We start from the raw sequence: 24,526 nt of genomic DNA on the forward strand, positions 1-24,526 counted from the left end.
GACCCACTAGGTAAAAGGGACTGCTCTCCAAATAATTTTCCTGAAGGAGTGCTCATTAAAGGGTTATTAGATGATAAGTGCATGGATCCTTGCAGAGAGAATGATCAAGTTTAGAGGCCACGCAGTTCTTACATGTATAATACATTAATTGATACTTATGGGAAGGCAGGCCACCTAAAAGAAGCTTCCAAGTTATTTTATGAGATGTTAAAAGAAGGAATAGGCCCAAATGTTGTAACATTCAATACCATGATTCACATCTTTGGATCTTATGGATATCTTGACGAAGCAGATGCCCTTATGGTGAAAATGGAAGATCTTCATTGCTTGCCTGACACAAGGACGTATAACACTCTTATAACATTACATGCTCAAAATGACAATATTGATAAAGCATTTTGTTACTTCACAAAGATGAAGGAAGCAGGACTCCTTCCTGATACTATGGGTTGTCGAACTATTTTATATGCATTTTGTATTAAACACATGGTCAGTGAAGTAGAAGCTGTTGTCAGGGAGATGGATGGATTGGGCATTCATGTGGATGAGTACTCCGAATCAGCTGTTATTAGGATGTATATAGATCTGGGGATGCTTGAGAAAGCATGGGCATGGTTTGAAAGGTTCCATCTTGCTGGAGGAATGAGCTGTGAATGCTATGCTGCCAATATTGATGCATATGGGGAACATGGTTATTGGTTAGAAGCTGAAAAGGTGTTTAAGCGCAGTCAAGAAAGAGGCGAGGGTCAAACTGTATTAGAATTTAATGTCATGATTAAGGCCTATGGGATTGCAAAAGTCCATGACAAGGTTCTGAAGTTGTTTGAAAGAATGGAAGTTCAAGGGGTTTTGCCTGACAGATGTACATATGCTTCTGTCATTCAGAAATTTGCAAGTTCAGGACTTCTAGATGAATCAAAACACTTTATTACCAAAATGCAGGAAGCAGGGTTTGTGCCTAACTGTTCATCATTTTGTGTTGTTATTGCCGCCTATGGAAGATTGGGTCACGCTGTAGAGGCAGAGAAGACGTTTGAAAAGATGGTTAAAGAAGGTGTGGAGCCAGATGTTTTTGTTTATGGTGCCTTGATAAATTCATTTGCTGAAGCTGGATGTGTGGAAGAAGTTGTACGTTACTTTCAAATAATGCAAAATGCTGGTTTTGCAGGGAACTCTGTGGTGTATAATTCTTTGATTAAGGTTTATAGTAAACGTGGTCTTTTGAAGGAAGGAAAAGAAACGTACAAACGCATACAGGAATTGGGTATTGAGCCAGATGCCTTTTTATCAGGCTGTATGCTTGACCTTTATGCTCGCACTGATATGGTGGCTGAAGCACAAGAAGTGTTCAAAGTCTTGAAGGGAAAGCAGCAGGCAAATGAATTTTCTTTTTCCATGATGTTGTCCTTATACAAAAAGAATGGAAGGCTCAATGAAGCCACTGAAATTGCAAAGGAAATGTTAGAATCAGGATTTCTTACTAACGTTCTTTCTTTTAATAGTGTCATTAGCCTGTTCATTGCAGAAGGAAGATTGAGAGAGGTTGCTGAAGTTTTTCATCAAATGTTAAAACTAAAGGCTTCACCCAATGAGAATACATACAAAACACTGGGCATTCTTCTGAAGAGAGGAGGCATTCCAAGAGAGGCAGTAGTGCAACTCGATGTTACACGTAAAAGTGGGCTTCCACATGGTATTCCGGCCTTGAGAATGACAATCTTTTCTGCAGTGGGGATGCATGCTGAAGCTTTGGAAGCTTGTGATGAACTGAGAGCTTCTAGGTTGGATTTTGATGTCTCTCCTTACAATGCTGTTATATATGCACTTGGTAGTGCTAGGAGGATTAATGAAGCTTACAAGATGTTCATGATCATGCACGCCAAAGGTCTTGAACCAGATACAATTACTTATGCAAGTATGATAATTAGCTATGGGAAGCTAGGATTGGTAGACGGTGTTAGGAGAATGTTTTACAAAATGAAACAGAAGGGTTTTCAGCCAAACAAATTCACGTTCAAGGCAGTTATAGATGCCTATAAAAGTGCTGGGAAGTTTGCTCTAGCCAGATTTGTTACCCAGGAGAGGGAGTTCATGCATCAGTGGCAAGATCATGGTCACATTACATAAGATTATGCAGATCGGATTTCGAGCTCCATTTCATGTGCAAAGCTTTTAAAAGGAAGCTGGCATATCCTGTATTCATGATGTTGTGTCTTTTAACATTTTGTAAAATTGTAACAGGTTATTTTTTTGGGAAATTTAAATCTATGCTCCTTGTATAGAGAAATTATGGATAAAAGGGTACTAGTAGTTCTTTTAGTGTATAACAAAAATGAAAATAAAAAGACATTGGTCATTCCCTCCTCCAATATAAATTAAGGCTTTGAAAACAGACAGCAAGCTTTGGGTTTTTGAAGTGGGAAGTTTTGATATTTCCGCTTCACAATAATAAGAGTAATTAGGGTTTTGATATTTTATTTTGTATGACAAGAGAAAAGATGGGCATTATGGATGCTACTATTGTTGTTTCACCAGATAGATAGGCACTTGTATTCGACAGATACTGAATCTGTCAATTTTTCTCTTCATATTCTGGTCAGAGATTAGTTACATCTTATTTAGCATAAAGCATTTCCCACTAATGGCTTCGTTCAGTATAGATTAAGGCTTTGAAGGCAGTCTGCAAGCTATGGGGTTTTGAAGTGGAAAGTTTTGATGTTTCTGCTTCACAACAGGAAGGGTATTCAGGGTTTTGATTTTTTAATTTGTATGACAAAAGCAGAGGAGCGCATTATGGATGCTATTATTGTTGTTTCAGAAGATCAATCAGGGTCATCAGGTAACTTGCTCTATCTCTGGACAACTTTTATTTATTTATTTTTTCAGTTTTAACAACATTGCTGCATGTTAGAGTATATAACCCCTTTTTATTTCAGATGTGTTCATGTTATTGATTATGTTAGTTTTGTGATAAATGTGCAGACTGTAATGTCCTGTTTGGCACAAACAAAGCAGCAAAATGGTTCCGAGGATTGACTAAGATGAGAAATGATCAACTTCCTTTCCAGGCAAAAGTCTTACCACAGAATTGGGATACCCGCCTAAAGGCTAAAACTTGGCAGAGTAGGAGATAATTTTTTAGTGATGTTCAAGGTATCAAGTACAAAAACTAAGGTACTTTTTGTTTGGTTGCATTTTGAATGCTAAAGATCTGGATAAAGTTCTGAAATCGAGTCATCTTTCAGTCCTTGTGAGTTGAAAAAGTCTTTTTATTTGATTACAAAATCATGTACTGGGAACAAATTATTTATTTCTCCTCTGTTATCTGTTTCCTGCTTCTGATGTCTTTTGAAAAAATCTCACTCCCTTTGTTGTTAGAGCAATCAATCATAATCAGTATTTTATGTTTGAGGAGACCAATTTGTTGGAAGATTATGGAAAGGGATTCAACATAAGGTGAATTACCAGTTTATCACTGCCTTTATTCTGTGATATTTCCCAAGTTGAATCTTGGTAAATATGTGATAGTCCCTTGCTTTTAATCACTGAATCCAGTGTTTGAACTTGAGCGGGTTTCTGTTCATCTGATTCTAGATCATAATTGCATCGTGTTTAATATGTTGGAGATCGAGGGAGACCCTCGTACCTTGTGAAGAGTTTAACTATTTGCAATCATTGATTTAGAAGCAGTCCGTTGATATTTTTTTTACAGGCTTCTGTTAGAAAGGAATCAAGATAAGATGAATTGAAAAGTAATTCAATCTAAACATTGTAGGTTATGCATTTTAGGTCGCGGGCTTAATTAGCCCAGTTTTGAGGGTAATATCCAAGGACAAATAGTTTATCGTGTGGAAATATTTAAGCATGTATGTTACAACTAGAGTATTTTAAAAGTACTGCTTGAATTGAAACTTCAACCCAATTTTTGCATTGTGAGCAGTTTAGCAAGCTGAAACACTAACAACTTGTTTCTGTTTAACAAAGTTGAAGTTTTCTATGAAGCATACATGACTTGACATGCTTTATTAGTGTCTCCTTTTTCTTAGATTCCTTTCATTTTTGTTTGAATGGTCAATTATCTGGTGCCACTTTTATATTACTTTGGGCATGATTCCTATATATGGCTTTGAATTAGAAATCTCTATGTCTGATGTAGTCGTTTTATTGATTTGGGCAGGCGATGTGCTATCTGGAACATCATCAAATGGCATGCATCATGTAGGTATACTTGAAGAATGGTTTGGATTTCATTGGTGGAATGGAAGTGTTCTGATCCTAGTTCTCACCATAGTCCTTATTTTAGTTCTGTTGGTGTCTTTCAAGAGAGTGGGTAAGTCTGCTTTGCTCATCCTGATAAGCATTTTTTAGCACTGATTTTCAGATATATCATATTTCATTTGGGCCTTTTCAGGGATTTGAATGTCTAGAAACTGTTGTAATTAAATGAGGGGATTGAACATATCTTGCGAATGTCACATACTGATGGCATCTGCTTAACGATTTGTCTGACTTTTCATGTTGCCCTGTTAGAAATGGCATATGGCATATACATTCAAGGATGTGGATCATGGGTTATTCCTTAGGAGTTGTGATGTTCAAATATTCATGCCTATATTGATGTGTTCATTTCCATGAATTTGCAGATTCTTTGAAATTCACTTCTTCATTATCAGTTGCACTTGCTGTTGTATTTGTTGTGATTATGGCTGGTATTGTGATTGTAAAGCTGTTCAGTGGCACCGTCAAAGAACCAAGATTGTTACCAGATATTGTGGATTTTACTTCGTTCTTGAAGCTTTTCACTGTGGTGCCAGTTATTGTGACTGCTTACATCTGTCATTACAATGGTATGGATTATTTTCCTCCATCTTTGGTCCTGCAGTGTAGTATCTTAGAGTTCATTAGTTGAATTTGCATTTAAAATTATGTTATAATGAATTGTGATGTCTTTGCGCCATGCAGCTCATTCCATATGCAATGAACTTGAGGACCCTTCAGAAATGCAGCCCATTGTTCGCACAACATTGGCATCGTGGTCAATTGTATACATAAGTACAAGCTTTTTTGGCTTTCTTCTATTTGGAGACCAAACCATGGATGATGTCCTGGCCAATTTTGACACCAACTTGGGAGTTCCCTACAGTGTTGTCATGAATGACATTGTTCGTGTGACTTATGTTGTACATCTGATGTTGGTCTTTCCTCTCATTTTTTTTGCCCTGGGACTTAATCTTGATGGGCTTGTCTTTCCAGCGAAAAAGCATCTTGTTTTGGATAATAAGAGGTTCATTTTGATCACTGCTGGGTTAATTGGAATCGTTTTCCTTCGGGCATCATTCATACCAAGTATCTGGGATGCATTTCAATTCATAGGGGCCACAGCAGCAGTTTGTATTGGGTTAATCTTCCCAGCTCCCGTTGCTCTCAGGTAGAAAAAAAGTTGTTTTTCATTTCTGGTTTCGTCTTTCACCTTGCTTGTATGTAACTTCTAACCTCAATTATTTTTTAATTGCAGAGACACCCATGGAATCTCAACCAGGAAGGACATATTTATTGCATTGTTCAAGATTTTTCTGGCAGTGGTTTCAAGTTCAATTGCTATAGTGAGTGACATTAATTCTTTGTTCAAAAAAGAGGAGGAAGGCCCTCCACGATCTTGAGAATGATTTTTTATGAGCAGGTGGTGCACATACATATAAAGATTATTTGGAACAGAACCGAGAAAAGAACGCTGATTTGGGAATTTGCTTATAGAATTGGTGGATAAACTTTTGTAAAGCCTTGTATCATCCTGCCATGGTCGCTCGGCCTTCTAGTTAAAGATACTACTGTATTTGTAGTTGTAAACATTGAAAAGGAATATAGTTGATCTCGCATCAATGATTGATTGATTCAACTAATCATCCATGAATAGTTGAGAGCCTGTCAAGCGGAAGATTGAAGGTCTGGTTTCTGTCAATAATATTCAACCTCACATAAGTTTGAGGTACACCAAAATGCATCCCACTGTGTGTGATGATTCCATTGCTCTTCAATAACTTCTCACAATCTTCATCCTCCTTTCCTTCACATTTTAGCCCTGCAAATGTTGCATTGATACAGATGGCCAGAGTAAGAGTAATTAGTCCATTTTGCCAAGTATTTTCATTTCAACCATTTAAAGTAGAGACATCAACTCAGTTCCACCATTCATTGATGACTCTACTTCAACAGACAGATAGATCCATTTGAAATATACATACCTTACATGACATGCATAAGTACCAGTCAAACTCCAAGCCATTGAGTACACACATGCACACAAAACAAGCATACACATACAGACCCAGAGAAACAGAGTACAAGGTCTGCCAACATTCAAGTTAAAGTGAGAAAGAAGAGGTAGCACAGCAAATTGCATATAATTGTAAAAGAATCAACATTACTTACCCAATCTGACTTCCTGCATGACCTGTATTTTTAGATACCGTGAAGAGCATAAGATCTTGATCTGCAGGAGCATCGATAGAGGGGTAATGTGGCCAGTGATAGGCTAAATCGTAGAGAAAAGTGGATGTTGGGTTCAAGCAAGCTAGTAATGGAAGAGAATAACAAAGCTAAAAAGTTGTGAGGTAAGAGACAAATGAATGTTAAAAAATAGAACTAATACAAAACCAACCGACCTGAAAGAAATTCAGTGAAATCTTTTAGTGGGAATGCCGAGATCCATGGATTAGATCCGATGAAGTCTTTTTATTGAAACAAGGGTTCCAAATCAATTCAAAATTGAAATAGGTAGACTGAGGAGAGAGTGCCAATCTAGATCTAGGTGGGAAGGTATACTCCAAAGGAAGCAAATCTGAACTTCATTAAAAAAAAAACTAGTGAGTGATCCAATTAGCTTAGAAATAAATAAAATTTAATGAAGAAACAAGCCTAAATCAATACTCTGATAAAAAAATGATATATTTCTAATCCTCTCAACAAATGAACCTAGTTGACAAATGCAACAACCTGAGAAGAAATTAACCAAAAGCAAATGATAATTAGAGAATACAATAACATTAAGGGAAAATGACTTACTTTGTTGCAGTGGCCAAATCTGGGTTTAATTTTTTTTTTTTTATCTTAGGTAGGTAACAGAGATTATTTCTCCAAGAAACATTATGGTTTCATTGACAAAAAAAAGAGGTTGGTGGAGAAATGTATTATTTACCAATAAACGAGAAACGTGTACAGAATCACAGCATTGGTAACTTAACAACTAGGTCGATGCAATGAAATTATATTGAGATCCATGTTTGATATCCAGCACTCATATCGCCTCATTTTTGGTGAGTTTTGTTTTTCCACGAGTCAAAAGTTCCACTCTTTATTATTGTTTATTTGAAAAGAGATAATCAACTAGAACTCCAAAAATAAATTCGATAGGGAAAGTTCATGTTCAATAAACAGAACTCTGACTTCCGTCATAATTCAAACTAGATTTAAGGCCAAATTTACTCAGGAAAATAGGGCAGTTTGAATACTATTTATCCTGAGCTCAACACACTTTTCCTTGACTTATAACTACCCACTGAATCTATTTAAATATATAGAGGTGCCTTGTGTGTGGTAAGAAATATGAAGAAACATGACGTTGGATTGTCTAGAAAAGATCTGTAAGGCAATCTAGGAAGAAACATGACATCGGATTTGTCTAAAGAAGATATGTTCGACACTTATTTAAGACTGAAGAGGCGGCTTGTCTGTAGGGAAATCTGATTAGATTCAAAGCATTGTGATCAGACTGGATCTTATTAGCCATCCATAGTTTTAGAGTTTGAAAGTCTGAATTGGTTAATATGTAGATGTGCATGGATTAATCTTCCAGACAAGCATATGACTATTCACAAGATTTAGAGAGATAAAATTCCGAGATTTATGAAAAGAAAACCCATGAAATCATTTGCCAAAGATGTTTCCATATATCAAGAACATGATATTGGAAGGCTCGAAGACGCTATTAGAATACAATTTAGCAAAAAAAACATGACATTGATTATATCTAGAGAAGATTTGTCCAACAATGTGGGAAGAAACATGAGATTGGATTCGTTTGGAAAAGATCTGTCCAACAATTCAAGCCCTAGGGGAAAAACAAGATAACTAAGATCTTTCAAGAAGATAAAACGCCAATAGAGGAAGATTTCATCAGACATAGGTTCGAGTCAAGTAGAAAGGAGAGTAGATGTGGTGAACAACATCAACGAATGTGCCCCCACACAACGTAAAAGCCGAAGAACCAACCAAGAGGCAAGAAACGATACCAAGGTACGTGAACAGATTAATTATGCTACTTTGCTATTTGAAGTTAGAATATAGACAATATTTGAATAGAGTTTATAGAGTTTTAATACCTTTTTATTTATACACTCTTTAGTAGTCCTTTTCTTCTTAGCTATCTGAATTTTGTTATTTATATTTTTATTAAGTTGAAGGTTGAGTTTAGGTTGGGCTAGTTTCATGTCCGGTTTAGCTTTGGATGGAAGAATAATCTATTCAATTGTGTGATGTTGTCATTAAAAGTATTTAATGTTTGATCGAGTTTGGATGTTCCATAGGAGAGTTTCAATCCTCAACCCTTCACCAAGAAATTTAAACCTAGAGCCTGATAAAGATTAAACCCTACAAACAAACAAAAATAATTTTCACATTTAAATATGTCCTGTGCTTTAAATTTACATAAACATGGTGAAGTTTTCCTTCTATTTGTATATTTTTCAACATCACTTGATAGTCCCGTAATGCTAGGGAAAATAGAAAACCATTAATCAACATTTGTAAAAGTCAGTCTCCAATAAAAGAACAGGGTGGTTCCATGAAGATAATGAATGAGGGAACTAAACAATTGCCTAGACAAGTCAGTGCAGCTTGACAAAATGACTCTCCATGCCCTTGAATGTGGCAGAAGATTGTATATTTTTCAACATCACCTGATAATCACATGATGTTATGGAAAATAGAGTACCATTAATCAGCATTTATAAAAGTCAAAGCTTGCAATAAAAGAACAGGGTGATTCCACGAAAACAACGAATGAGGGAATTAAAAATTTGTCTAGACAATTGAATGCAGCTTGAAAAAATGACTTTTGTTGTCCTTGATTGTGGAAGAAGACACCATAATCAAATTCACCATGAAGTCATTGTCCTCTTCAAATACACTTAAAAATGCCTATTATCTGCCGAAACTGGTGATGTGGATGGATTAGAGTACATGCATCACTTCAGAGTAATAGTGTAGCAATCCTCATTTCATACTTCAGAAGATAACTGCTCTCTATCATCTCTTTCAGTGTCCTGCCACAAGATTAATCTTGTGAATAAACATCTCTATATAACATGAGAGGATTAATCTTCTGAACAATAAACATCTCTGTATAATACAAGATATCACATAGTAAATTATAAAGGGTTTGCTTTATCTACCTTCCTTAAACTGTCTTTAATTGAATCTACTGAACCTCCCCAAAGTTTAATCTAATCTTCAGCTTGTGAAGCCTGCAATTTATGGGTAAAACCAGCAATATACTAAAGTGATTCTAGTTAATGGGGCATTGATTTCAATGTTTAATATATTTTTATTCTTTATCAAAGTATTTTTTGCTCTATTTGCTTTTGTCAATTTATGCCTTACGTCATTTCCTTTGCAACATTTGGTACAAATGCTAGTTCATAACAAACCCAACATTAGTATTCTAGCGTCCCTCATGTTTGAGTTTTAATTGTCATCTCTACCAATGATGCTTGGTAGAATACTATCGAACCACAATCTTTATAATCTATTCAGGATGGCCAATAATTTCTTTGCTTCCCCTATAGCCCCTTCTGAAGCACATTTATCACATTTATCACAACAGCTGCAATCTGTTACCTCACTCATTATTCCCACTCTTCAACATATAGCTCAATCTTCAAGACTTGTTATCCAATATCATCAACCCACTGCCAGCCTCAAGAAACAAAAGGTCCAAGTCACAAAATTAGATTCTTCTCATGGCTAATCTGATTCTGTTACCTCTCATACCCATCATTTTGAGAAGGAATACCATGTTTAAAGTGAAACGACAACAAAGACTGCATCACACGGGCCTAAGTGACAGTTTATTTATATTTTTAGATCTGTTTTTTGTTTGTGGACAGACCATGCCTCTAGTTTTGCTACTTTCTCATATTATTTTAGTTTGTTTATGGATACTTAACACTTATTTTTAGCATGACTAAGGTTTTATCACATTTTTCACATCATATATTATTTTAGTTTGTTTATGGATACTTGACACTTATTTTTAGCATGACTAAGGTTTTATCACATTTATCACATCATATTATATGCAGGGATGGATGGACAATTTTGATAGCACAAGTATTTGGGTTTTTTATGATACATATGCTACTTATTTTTGGGGATGTGTGTGTCTTTTGTTGATTATTATGGATAACACATGGTGTTGGAGATAAAGGGAAATCATGGGATGCACAAGGTTATCCTAATTTGTCATTTTCTATTTAATGATGATACTTTGATATTTTTATTCTACTACTTTATGGATATTTACTGATACATAGAGGCAATGTATTTTGTATTCATATTGGAAGGGTGTGGAACTTCATGCAACATAGTTTGTATTAGCATATTCTATTTCATATATATATATATATATATATATATATATATATATATATATATATATATATATATATATATATATATATATATATATATATATATATAGATCCACACACACACTATGATTATTTTAATTATTATTCTTGGTCAAATGAATGATAAAGGAAAGCTAAATATTAAATGTTTTACTTAATGGATTAGGAGGGCATCATCTACTAGGAAATTGAAACATAATAGTTAAAAGGTTAATTTAATTTAACTTTTCCTTTGGAAACCTTATCCTCATATTGTAATCAACACTTGATTAGAAATTAAGGCATAATTTACTTCCAATGTGGTTCAACTTCCCAACTACTTTAAAGAGGCATAAAAGAGGAGGGGGATTATGAAGAGGAGGGAGAGAATAATGCATAGAGAGGTATGCATTAAATTTTTTCTAGTTGTCATTCCTTCCTTCTGTTTTTTATCTATTAATTACGAGAAGCTGAACCAAAGGTGGAAACAAATTGTTTTCGAAGGGCAGAGACAATCCTAAAGGAAAGTGCACTCAACTTTTCAACACATATTTTTAGGTAAGCTAAATTCATGTTATTTTACTTGTTATTAAAAGGTATGGTCTTAATTTGACTAGTGCTAACAACCATTTATATTGTAGAGAAAACATGTTGTCTATAGCTATATCAGATCATTCAAAGGTCTTTGAAGGATGTATCATAAATTGTCTCTTTCTAAGGTGTATGTATACCATCTCTTCTTCTTTGCATATACTTAGAATCCAATCTAGCCAAATTTTTTTCACAGAAATATGCCATTGTATTATACTATACTATTAGGAATTTGTTTAATAAATCAATCTCTTTCTCTATCTTTTATAGTATATATTTCTCACATTTTCTACAGTTTTTTCTTTTAACTTGATAAAGTTTATTGCAGATGAGGCTCTACAGTTTTTGGGGTTGCAAGACTCCAAAATATTGACTAGTTTGTTGCTAGTTCATGTCTGATTTTTAATTATATTAGTCGATTTATCTTGTACAACCTTTATTTCTAAATGTTTTATGATATTTGAGTTATATTCTTGTAAATATTAACCTTAATTTTATTTTTTGTTTTACATATCTTGTGCATAAACTTATTTTTATCATAAAACTCTATAAATTTCCATCCCAACTAGCCATCACATCCGGGTGTAAAATAACAAGAAAACCTATCCCACTATCTCACCTACCCTGTGAGGTTCGAGAGGTTAATTAAGAGAAGTATAAAAACTTCTCCTTAATCAACAGAAACTATGAATGTTATGCGTTTAACAACAAATATAGGCACTACTCTATGTTTTGTAATTGAATCCTTTGAGTGTGAAATGTGATTCGGATGAGTACCACAAGTTGTAAGAGTGTGAAGTGTGAAAATGGTTACTGGATGGCTGCAAGGTGAAGTGGAATAGAACCACCTGCATTGAGCCACTTAAAGCTTGATGTGAACTCTTCTTGAGGTGTTGCGGCATAGGGCATGAAGAGGACTCTGCTATGCATATTCATGTGCTTGAACTACTTGGAAAGAGCTACCATCATTGTTGGAGAGACGAAGACTCATAAGAAAGGAACGGAGCTCATATCTTGTCTTAGGATAAAAAGAAGGCTATCCATTGAATATCAATTCGTGAACAATAGACTATAAATATGTATCATAAACTCTCATAAATTTTGTATCATGTCATCTTACCATTCCATAGTAACTGTAAGTATGTATCAATCATGTACGCTTAGCTTAAAATGTTGTTTTTCGATTCATTGAAACTTTAACAATGTTGTAGGCATTAATTACTTGAGCCTTCCCTATATCAAGGCCCTAGATAAGCCTTTTTATCATCTCTAGAGTGGTAAGGGAGGCTAATAATTTATCAATAGAAGGTTCATGGGAAATCCCTCTCGCATGAATATTTGAACAATAAACTATGAATAATATGTACCCAATGTAATCAATAGCATATATGTTCAATAAACAGAGTACTACAAGATCATTGAGGTGAAACTAGCTCACTAAGAGTTTATGATATGAGATCAAGGAGTTTATACCACATGATCATTGAAACAAATCAAATATTTTTACAAGTTCCAATGGTAGTTGATGTTTTAAGAAAGTAGAGGGAGCTTCAACAAACTGTTTTGAAAATCATATTTATTTATTACATATCTTATAAGGAAGAGTACACATCTTACCAATTCAAGAATAGAAAATAGATTGTGAATGCATCCTTGATATACGATAGCAAGGAGGTAATATCTAGAAAATTGTTAATTGATTTGAAGTTGGAGAATATTTTTTTATTAAATGGCTAATTCTCTCACATACTGTTATTCAAATGAATCAAACAAGTTATATGGGTCAAATTCTATGAATTATAAGTTAAAGATTCATAACTTGCTAAAAGGGGAAAATGTTTGGCCCATTGTATATGGACTTGAAGATAAACCTGCAGCCCTTACATACTTAGTTCATGATTGGGAGCACTACGAGAGAAAAGAAAGAGTGCTTCTCAATGTTCACAAAAGAAAATATTATTTTGTATTTCAGAGACTACAAAACGTTCAAGGAGACATGGGATACCCTTAAAGGTGTGTATTAAATAGCCAATACAAACTTATTTTTATTATTAAAAGATAAATTTCTTTCAATGAAAATGGAGGAGAATGAGAATGTCAAAAAACTTTATTTCTAGAATTAAAGATTCGAAAGACAAATTGGGTGATATTGGTCAAAAGATCTCAAGCACTGATCTAGTAACTATAATGTGTAATAGTATATTAAAGTACTATCATAATGTTATTACATGTTGTACATCCTGAGAAATAGCTCCTACATTTGATGGACTCATACGTATTCTTCTGCAAGAAGAAGAATGCAGGGAAAATCTTAATTGTCGGTCTCAAAATTTAGACTAGGCATTGATGGCAAAAGGGAAACAACCTTCCCGAGGAAATCCATGGGAACAAAATAAGGGAAGTAATCCACCATATTTAAAGACACCATATGGAAAGCCACATCAATGTATGACTCCGCCAAAATTTTATGCTAGTGTTAAAAGGAATGATACATGTTGTTACTATAGAAAATTTGGACACTATTCTATAGATTTCTTTAAAAGGAAGTATCATGAGTCCAACCATATAAATGGAAGGCATACTAGTCATTTTGTTAATAATGGAAAAATAATGAATGATGACTTCAATAATCTGAGATTATTTATTTTAGATGCTTCATTGTTCGCTAAAACAAATGAGTTAAATGCATGGTTTACTGATTCTAGTGCATCCATCCATATGTCTTGTAATAAGAACTGGTTTTCAAAATTATTATGAAATAAATAATGATGCAAATATATATCTTAAAGGTTATTGACCACATCAAATTAAAGGATATGGTGATGTATCTATGACATTACCAAACAATCGTGTTAAACAAATTTAAAATGTGATGTATGTTCTTGGTATAAAGAAGGACTTAATTTGAGCTTCTACTATAACAAATCAAGATTTGAAGGTAGAATTTGTAAAGTCACATTGTATGGTGAAAGTTATGCAAGATCATTACAATATTATTTCAGCAAGAATTAGAGTTGGAGGTTTATACAAGCTTGGTGTGATGAGTAGAAGACATCAACCATTGACATCTACAACCATGTCAACAAGATTTTTATGGCACAAAGGGTATAGTCATATTAACTATCATAATTCGCTAGTACTCTAAAAACAAGGAAATGAGGAGGCACTTCCATTGCTTAAAAATGAACATGATGCATGTGAAGGGTGTGCATTAGGGAAGCTGCACAGGTAATAATTTCCTACTCATATAGATAAAAGGAAAATAGAAAATTCCTAAACTTGTCCATACATATGTGTGTGGTCATATGTAAACAAGATCACTTGGGGGATCATGTTGTTTCTTGATATTATTGATGGTTGCACAAAATATACATGAGTTTATCTTACAAGAAAGAAAATGTTGTATTTGAATACTTTAAAGAATTTAAAAATATGACTAAGAATCAAACATGTAAATATATCAAGATCCTTCGATCAAACCAAGGGGAAGTATATACATGAGATGTGTTCACCATGCATTACAAAGCCCATGGAATTGTGTAATAGTATATAATTCAACATACTCCACGACATAATGAAGTAGCTAAGAGAAAGAACATAACCATAGTGGAATGTGGAGAGAACATAATAAAAGGAAAAAATCTTACCAATAATGTTGGGTTCTGAAAAATTGATTCCAACCAAAAGTTTATACTATAAAATTTCTCTTGAAGTTCTTTATGATTATAAACCAATAGTAAGTCATTTAAGAATATTTGGAAGTAAATAATTTTCTCATGTTCCAAAAAATATAGGATGAAACTTGAGGCAAAAACAATCAAGTGCACTTTTATTGGTTATTGTTTTGATGACAAAGAATATAATATGTTTTAACCCCTACATACATAAAGTTTTTTCAAGTAGAGGTGTTATTTCAAGAGCATGTAGATGAAGGCCACAAGGTGGATAGTTATGATGCATGGCATATTCCTTGTGACTATGATGATAATGTCAAATAAGTAGTAGATGGTAAACAATAAAAGAAATGGTAGGAAGAATATAATGACATGGACACTTCGAGCAGTGAAAGCACACCAAGAACAGGAGATGATTCACCAAAAAAAGAAAAATAGAATTGATAGTAGTGAAGAAATAAAAAAATCATTACACAAAACTCAGGTACCTATAAGCTATATACATGATTTCTTTGTGATTGGAGTAATGAATCTCATAAAACATCTGAATTTTGAACAAGCTAGAGAACATGAAAAATAGATAAATGCTAGAAGAAAGAGTATGAATCCATAATGAAAAATAATACAAAATAAAATATTTGAAAAAATAACATTTCAAATGTTGTTCTTAAAAACTTCTCTCTTATCTATAAAACTTTTTTTTTTTACTTATGACAGGGAACTATTTTTTAATTCAATTACATGATATTCTAATAATATGACTAATATCTTTTGAGAATTGTAATACTTTCCTAAAAAAAAATTATTCTCTTCTCTATAAAATTTTATTGTCTTAATTGAAATATTTTTTTTTCAGAACTTTATTTTTTTCATCCATAAAACTTTATTCTCTCATCTATGAATCATTCCTCAACAAGATTAATAAGGGCAATACGGTAGGTTCCTTCTTCTACATAGAGAATCCTAATATTGTCGTTATTCAATAACACACTTACAAGAAAATAGTAATTTATCTATGTCATTCTCTCACTCCCCACAATAAACTTCATTCCTCAACCAGATTAATAGGGGCAATGCAGTATGTTCCTGCCTCTACATAGAGAATCCTAATATTGTCGTTATTCAATAACACACTTAGAAGAAAATGGTAATTTACATATGTCCTTCTCTCACTCCCCACAATAAAACTTCCTCCACACTTCAAAGACTCTGTAACTCCACAACACCCACAATGAACTATACAGATGCTTGAGATCCACCGTATACTTATACAATGAACTTTCGCCGCAAATCTAGACAGTGCACTATGCCGAAATTCTATGTAAGTAAAATAACTGTCAAAAGAATTTGGATTGATAAAGGTGAAATTGTAGCTACTTACATTCAAGCTCAAGTAGCCCGAAATAATCCTGCAACGGTGGCATATTCAAAGACAACTAATGTATTCCGAACTCAAAACACGATTGATGCTCAAGAAATCGATAAGCTGTAAGACTATTGGGATGTCTTCGTAACCAATTCAAGGGCCCACAAATAATGTACCATAATGTGTTGTCCATTCAAGTCTAATTTTAGAGCAATAAAAATTATTACAATGTGTTGCCAAAAACTGCCATAGATATCACATTGCCAGCAGCCAAAGTCACTATATTGCCTAAACCGGAATTCAAGTAGCACTGTATATCAAGGTCATGTGAAGTCAACTTTTATGCCCTCGGGCAGAAGATGAATCCCCATGGTGCCTTACATGCGCAAAGCTCAGGATGTAAGTAATGAACTTAGCTGAACGGACGAATTACTAACTTATATATGTAAAAAGATTTTGTTATAACCAAACAAATAAGTCTTCTTCGTCTAATGATGGATATTTAATTAATACAACCAGTTAAGCATTTCAGAAGTCTGATTCTACATAAGCAGAAGAAAACAACTGTATGAATTATTACACGTAACAAGCTAAGAATAAAGAGTATCGTTATAGTTATACTTAATTGCAAATTACAGGAATAGCTCTTATCCAAAACATGACACGTATGGGCGATAAGGACATCGAGTGCGACCTCTTCTACATTGAGTTGAGAACAGATTCCATTGGAACAGATTCTATTGGAACGACACTAGGAAGGGAGTAATCATCAATAAAAATGGAAGTGAAAGAAGGGAAAAAAATATTTTAAACGTTCACGACGCTAAAAATAATGTGATAAGAGATAGAAAGATGTTCGGAAAAGCAACCTTTATCCTGATGGCGGCTTCTTAGCATCCGCTTAAGTGGTCCGCTCGGGCCCACCTCTCGGCCTCCGTTTACATAGACGGATGTTGGAAATTGTTTGTGGCCAGAGACTTTCACTGCCGGAAACCCTACCAGTAACTTTCGCGCGGTACCAGAACGAGGGGAAGGTAGCAGGCACGGCGCTATCCACTGTAGCAGATTAAGACTGTCAGTCGGAGGCAACGCTTAACCAGTCATCTATAGAGTATTTACTGCCTTTCGATATGTACGCAACTTAACGTGATAACACGGAAGCAGGGAGTTTTGGCATTAAATAATATTTAGACGTTCCCGTGTTATCAGGCTATATTGCGTGCATATCGGGAACATTAAATACTCTATAGATAACTGATTAGGCGTTGCCGTCAGTCAGATAGTTGAAAATTTCGCGCGGTACGAGAACGAGGAGAAGGTAGCAGGCACGGCGCTATCCACTGTAGCAGTCATTAAGACTGTCAGTCGGATGGTTGAAAATTGTTTGTGGCCAGAGACTTTCACTGCCGGAAACCCTACCGGTAACTTTCGCGCGGTACGAGAACGAGGAGAAGGTAGCAGGCACGGCGCTATCCACTGTATCAGTCATTAAGACTGTCAGTCGGATAGTTGGTTGAAATCAATGACATCCATGACAAAGGGTCATCCAGCAACATAAGATATGTTCATCCACCAACTTTTCATTTTCAAATTCAAAAATTCTATGTGGACCACAATGTAGTTACATCCTAACCCTTTAAAAAGGATGAAATGCTCTGAATCTAGGATAAGCATGAGCCAACCTTTGCACCTCCATGAAGACTCCCTGTAGTGAAAGTGTAGAGTTTGAAAGCTTCATTTTTTCCAATTTTATTACTATCCATTGATTTTTCTGTATTTTTCTGTTTGAAATGTCTGCTACATCTTGGAATGGATGATCGATGTATTTGAAGGTAATTAAAATTTCACTTTTATAATATATTTTAAGAAGTGGTGATTATTTTAGTATAAAATTGTATCTAAATGTTCAGAATGGAACATTAAGCTATTTCAAGCGTTTTGGAATAGAGTCTCATTAAGAAAGGTTATTGTTCACTATCTTGGTTTTTATGAGTCTATTTTTTCTCACATTACTTTAACAATTTTACCAATTTTGATGAACTTTGCCTAGTGGGTTGAATCTTTAAACTTCATGATTGTGTAATATAGACCTAGTTATCAACCAAATTTGGCAGGAAAGAAATGGCCAACTAATGTGGTAACATCAACATTTTTACCATTTCACTAAACCAAATTTTCCATGGAAGAAATGACCAACAATTGTGGAAAATCAATTTTCTTGATCATTTCACTAAACCAAATATGTGGAAACATCACCATTTCAAGAAGGTGCATTTAAATGTCCTAAAGTTGAGATAAGGTTTGTGTGGTTTAAGATAAGGTAGGTGTGGTTATGATGTGTTGTAGGAGGTACTCTTTTGAATAGTCACATTTAGTTTATCTACATATTTTCAATATATTCAATAACATTTTTTTTTTGAAGTAACTAGTGGATTTCAAAAGATCTCGTGGAGAAACAATTTTAATTATAATAGAAAACATGAGCACCAATGAAAACTATTAAAAAAACTTATCTTCAAATAAGAAATAAAAAGAATGGTCTCTTATAAATGTATCTTTTAAAATTGTTTGAATAATGAGCTAATATTATTAGATACTTCTAAAGTTTTTGACGGTTAAACCAATAATTTTTTATACTTTGATTTTTTTTATGATTTATGGCTAGAGCTTGATAACCATTATCTTATTGTTAATCATTATCATGGTCATTTGAGCTTCTATATTGTGCATGCAATGCAATATTTAATATGTATTTTAAGTCTTTTATGTGAAGTTTTTAAATTAACCTTTTATCCTATGTGTATGGGGCAAATATATTTGTGAATTTTTTTATATACATTTTGTTACTTTCTAATGTTTTTTACTAACTTTGAATTATATTAATGTTCTGAAAATGATTTTAAAATAAATTGGGTGTCTTTATTTCATTGTTTTTAGAAATTTTGAAAATAAAAATAGTTTTTTATGATTTTTTTATTGAAAAATGTTAACTCTCACCCACAATGGGATGTCTTCTTGGAAGTTTAGTTCCTCCAAAAGAGCTTTCATCCTCAATCTCCCTATAAGGTTTGAATATGATCTAGCTAGGACTACACCACATGCTAACAAATTAAACTACACCTCAAAAATATATCATATATCACCTTAATCAATATTAATATATTCCATAAACTAATGAAATATGTTTGGGTAATTGCATAATACATCATATTTCATATTTTGTATATTTATTATATTATAAATATTTTATTTTTAATGTATTTTTTATTAATTTCATAATTATTCAAATACTTAAGATTATATCTCAATTTAAATAAATATTATTTTTGAAATTTTTGAAATTTATATAAATTTTAATATATTTACGATTTTAATTTACATTTTTATTATATGTTATATAAATATTATAGTTTATCTTTTTAGACACTATTATTCTAAAAATCAAGAAATATATATATAAACTAAAAATCAAGAAATATATATATATATATATATATATATATAAACTAAAAGTTTAATATAATAATTGTATTATTAGTTTAAAAATATTTTTTAATTAAATTAGTTTTATTGCTTTTATGCATTTCCAATCTTAAAATTTATACTTATAATAATTTTGGTTTTATAAAATTAAATTTTTAATGTTGATTCAATCCAAATAAATATTAACTATTATTATATGTGGGATTTTTTTTTTAATATATAATTATTATTTATATTAAATATGAATGTTTACTCTATAAATATATTGATGCTTAAAATTTATTATTACTTTAATTTATATTATTATTAAAATATTTGTTTATAGTTAAAAACAAAATAAAATTGAATAAATTGTGGATATGTGTGTTTATTTTGGAATAGAGTTTCTTGAATTTTAATTTAATTATCAATAATTATTACATAGGCGGTAGAGATTTAACCTCTATTAAATATTTTAGAATATTTATAGCACTATACACAAATTAAAGATTGAGATTTATCTTGAAAGTAGTTGTGTCATTTTACCTTTTTAACTAAATTGATTATTATTTTTTTAAATGGAATATGAACAACTGTTATATGAAGTGAATGATCGTGTAGTTTGTCATTTTACCCTTTTAACTAAATTGATTATTATTTTTTTAAATGGAATATGAACAAGTGTTATATGAAGTGAATGATAGTTTTTTTGCGTATGGAATATCCATGGGAAAGTGAGAGTAAATCTCGTGGTTAAGAATATTTTTCCATACGATTTTAAATTTATATATGTTTAGCTTATATATTACTTCTTTTTACTATTTATGAGGGATACCATCTGAATTAAATAGTTGGTCAAGTAATCATCAATTCATAATAAACAACAAAACTAACTAAATTATAACTTTATTTTAACTTAAATCCTTATAGGTATACATCCATAATAAGTATCAAAATAATTACCACATGATACATATTTAGTTGCTAAAATTTAAAAATTATAAAAACTAACTAAATATAACTTTATTCTAAATAATTATTATTAATAATTACTGGATTGACATGTTTATTTTGGAATAGGGCTTCCATAATTTTAATGCCATTATTAATAGTTATACCAATAGGCAAAGCTATTTTGTAATATATATTCCAAAATTTGTATTTAATTATCAACCATTATTAACCGCGTGGTGTCAACACTTCTCAATATTCATTAATTTCCACAAGTCATTGCGGTCATCATTAACTAATGCTTCCCTAATAATAACAAGATAAAAAATGTTGAACTAATAATAATAAATCGACCTAGTAGGTGGGATCTTTCCTTAAAGAGAACCCTTTGCTAAAGTTCAAGGTTAGTATGCCTCTTGGTTGACATGAATAAAAATATCTTATTAAGAATGTGCTACATCGATCATATAAATGTTTTATATGTCAATTCAAGAGTTCGAGGTTTCTTTTGCTATATAATCATTTGAGTCATAAGAATATATATGTTATATATATGTGGTACTAGGATTTGAGTGATCTGAATTGGATCCATCAAAGACTGTCAAAGAACCATCACTGTATCAAGTCGGGACAAATCTCTAAAAATTCCAAAACAACGATAAAAAACACCCTGAACTAGTGGCAATGGCAGCTAGCGTGGAACAATGAGGACCTCAGTCAAAGCGCGTTGACCGAGGCCCATGGAGATTGCGCGGGAGGCGAATTTAGCCCTTGGGAGGCTTGGATCGGGAAACATAGGAGCTTTTTGATCAGTGATTAGTGCCTAGCACTAATTGTGCATCGCAGGGCTAACAGGGCCAAAGTGGGGGAAGCCTGAGCACTCGGACACATGGCGAACCAAAGAACCGCAAATGAAAAGTAAAAAGCTTTAAACGTACAAAAGTGAGACCCACACTCTAGAAACCGGTGGTATTGATCGGGGCACCCTCAAATGGTAAACTGTTTTGGAGAAAGCAGAGCGATCCCACTTAATGATCGACGCATGGCGGCGGAGGTGAGAGAAAATCGCCATTTATCGTGCGTTATTAGTCGAGTAGGTCAACCGCATGGGATGTGAATACGACGTTGGATCTGGGGGACCCAGATCGGACGACTGAGATTGCGCTCAATGGAGGAAGCATAATTGATGAAGAAATATGCCGTGATTTGTAAGGATTTGGGATCCGTTTGACCGCCATGGTGGAGGAAAAATGCATCCATGATGTAACTAAAGAAACAAACTGACAAGCAGGCTGGTGTTGTTCCGAGGGGGACACGTGGCCAATCCCTGAGTGTTCAGGTTGATGCCGAACAGGGAACTCCAAGTGCAGTTGCAAAAGGTGAATCAACAAAGGCGGAAGAAGAACGGAACAGGCATAAGGGTCAAATGGCTAAAAGCCATGGACAGAGATAGTCGAAGGAGGTGAGAGGTTAGACACAGAGAGAGTCGAGAGATGATGAAGTGGAACAGTGAACCCTGAGAGGAGGACTAAACACAAAGAATAGCAAAGCAAAGCAGAAGAGACTGAGGGACGAGCTGATCAGTAGCAGCTTTGAGCACCAGAGCTTGAAGATTCAAGCCATCCCATAGAGGAATCTGTCCGGACTGAGCATCACATTTGGCTCTTTCCACTATAGACCTGAAGGTCACAGAGTTGGTAGGAAGAAGAAGAGTCTGTGCACTCTAGTGGCTTGGGGAATCCAAAGACCACTCTGCCAAGAAAACCTGCCTTAGGAGAACTCACACTGAGTCCCTGCATTGTAATTATTTGCTTAAAGACACAATAAAACAAGGTGACCACTGAAAGCTGGATCGAAGATGTAGCCTTGGAGAATAGGTTGAACTCCTTACTAAAATTCTTGTGCCTTTGTGTTTGCTTACTGTATTTCTCTGTTGTCTTTCCATTTAAATGTCTGTGTATGCACAATCTGATCAATCTGTTGCTTAAATAACACATAACACACACCAGCACATGAGTTTGTAATACCTTTTGTTTAATAATCTTCAACTGATGCCACTCATAGGGTGATTATCAGATCAAGTGGTATCAGAGCTTTAGGCTGTAAGGTTAGACAAGCTTGTGTTGGTTTAATTGGTGAATGCTCACTAGATCAAATCTCAAATTAGGAGAAGGAGAGTTGGTCGAAAGTAATCCTGAAATTGGGAGAGTCTATCCTCAGAAGACAATGTTAGAAGAAGATTATGTTGGGCCAAACCCTCAATTCATAGAAAATTTCCTAGCTATAAAGGCTATGGTAGAAGAAATGTATAGGGACTTTAGAAAGCATAAGGATGAAGGTTCATTAGGTTCTAAACAAGATAAAGAAGAAGATGAGTCTCATTCCCATGACCACTCAAAGGGGAAAGGGAAAGAGGAAAGCTTTCTCACCCCTCCTAATAGCCCTGTGCATAATAAGAAAGCATCTTTGATTAAGCTAGATGTTAAATTTGATTTTCCTATATATGATGGAGAGCTAAATGCTAAAAAGTTGGACAATTGGATTAGACAAATTGATGTGTATTGTAGGGTACAGAACATAGACTCAGACAAGAGTGAGATTTAGCTTGCAAGCCTACGCCTAGGAGGCACTGCCTTGGTTTGGTGGGAAGGAAGAACCCAAGCTGTTATGAAAAGACATGGTAAGACAATCTCTGTCTGGAGTGAATTTGTTACTGCAATCAGAAAGCAGTTCTATCCATTAGCCTAAATGCAACAAGCCATGATGAGTTGGAAAACTCTTCGGCAGTTGAAAGGGAAAAGTGTGCAAGGGTATACTCAAGAGTTCAGAAAGAGAGCATTGATGTTGGGTATCTCATTAGACTCACGAGAGACTCTTCTGAAGTACATTGGGTGTCTACACAGCTACATGAGGCATACCATCCTCATGTTTAATCCCACTAGTATAGATGACATATTTGTACAAGCTACTCATCTAGAAGCTAGAGGAAAGAATGGAAATCCAGAAGTTGGAGGACCATCCCAACCCACTACAAGCAAGAGCAAAGAGAAAAGAAAGCAGAAGTGGAAAGCAAGGAAGGCTAACACTGCACAAAAAGGCAAAGTTTCATGCACTCACTGTAAAAAGGAGGGGCATGATGATGAGCACTGTTGGATTCTGCATCTAGAGCTGAGACCTAAGAAGTCTGAGCGCAAGAAGAAGAAGACTGCTGCAGCTATTCAAAAAGATTTGGGATCAGACTCGGGAGATGAAACAATCATTGCAGCCACAGGTATAAAAGGTTGTCCACTTTAGAGAATGCTAAAATCAAGAAGAAGGTGCAGGAGTTACTTGAGAAAGGGTTCATTAGGCCTAGCACATCACCATGTGGGTCACTAATTGTTTTGGTGAGAAAGAAAGATGGCTCGTGGAGAATGTACATTGACTACCGGGCACTGAACAAGATAACAATAAAAAATTGTTATCCCCTTCCTCACATAGATGATCTTTTAGATCAATTAATGGAAGTTGTTTATTTTACCAAGCTGGATTTGCATAGTGGATACCATCAGGTCAAAGTTGCAGAGCAAGATGCATGGAAGACTGCTTTCAAAACAAAGCAGGGATTGTATGAGTGGCTGGTTATGACTTTTGGCTTGACCAATGCCCCTGCTACTTTCATGAAATTAATGAATGATGTACTCATACCTTTTCTTGATGATTTTGTTATTGTGTATCTGGATGACATTCTGATTTTTAGTAAAACGTGGGAAGAACACTTAAAGCATGTTAAGCAGACATTAGATGTTTTTGAAAGAGAAAAACTTTATGTTAAACTC

At 34.1% G+C, this 24,526-nt stretch overlaps 2 protein-coding genes across 2 annotated transcripts; both read left to right on the plus strand.

Moving 5' to 3' along the window:
- Window positions 1–249: 249 nt before the first annotated feature.
- Window positions 250–2,127, plus strand: LOC149226034 (pentatricopeptide repeat-containing protein At1g73710-like). The gene has a single exon (XM_089380085.1). It carries the CDS (start codon window positions 250–252, stop codon window positions 2,125–2,127), a length of 1,878 nt encoding a protein of 625 aa, XP_089236211.1.
- Window positions 2,128–2,769: 642 nt separating this feature from the next.
- LOC149226035 (amino acid transporter AVT6A-like) lies at window positions 2,770–5,660 on the plus strand. Its single transcript, XM_089380086.1, has 6 exons — window positions 2,770–2,839; window positions 2,983–3,123; window positions 4,178–4,330; window positions 4,644–4,847; window positions 4,963–5,428; window positions 5,516–5,660. The coding sequence occupies exons 1-6, from the start codon at window positions 2,770–2,772 to the stop codon at window positions 5,658–5,660; spliced, it is 1,179 nt and encodes a 392-aa protein (XP_089236212.1).
- The last annotated feature ends 18,866 nt before the right edge of the window (window positions 5,661–24,526 follow it).

This window comes from Pinus tabuliformis, chromosome J, assembly GCF_031772625.1.
Source record: "Pinus tabuliformis cultivar Carrire ecotype Pingquan chromosome J, CPIR1, whole genome shotgun sequence".
Lineage (NCBI taxonomy): Eukaryota > Viridiplantae > Streptophyta > Pinopsida > Pinales > Pinaceae > Pinus > Pinus tabuliformis.

Excerpts from the sequence above, each read along its gene's own strand:
- LOC149226034 (XM_089380085.1), top strand. The coding sequence starts at position 250 with ATGATTCACATCTTTGGATCTTATGGATATCTTGACGAAGCAGATGCC.
- LOC149226035 (XM_089380086.1), top strand. The coding sequence starts at position 2,770 with ATGACAAAAGCAGAGGAGCGCATTATGGATGCTATTATTGTTGTTTCA. Across the intron at positions 2,840-2,982 it reads AGATCAATCAGGGTCATCAG|ACTGTAATGTCCTGTTTGGC; the intron begins GTAACTTGCTCT and ends ATAAATGTGCAG. Across the intron at positions 5,429-5,515 it reads CCAGCTCCCGTTGCTCTCAG|AGACACCCATGGAATCTCAA; the intron begins GTAGAAAAAAAG and ends TTTTAATTGCAG.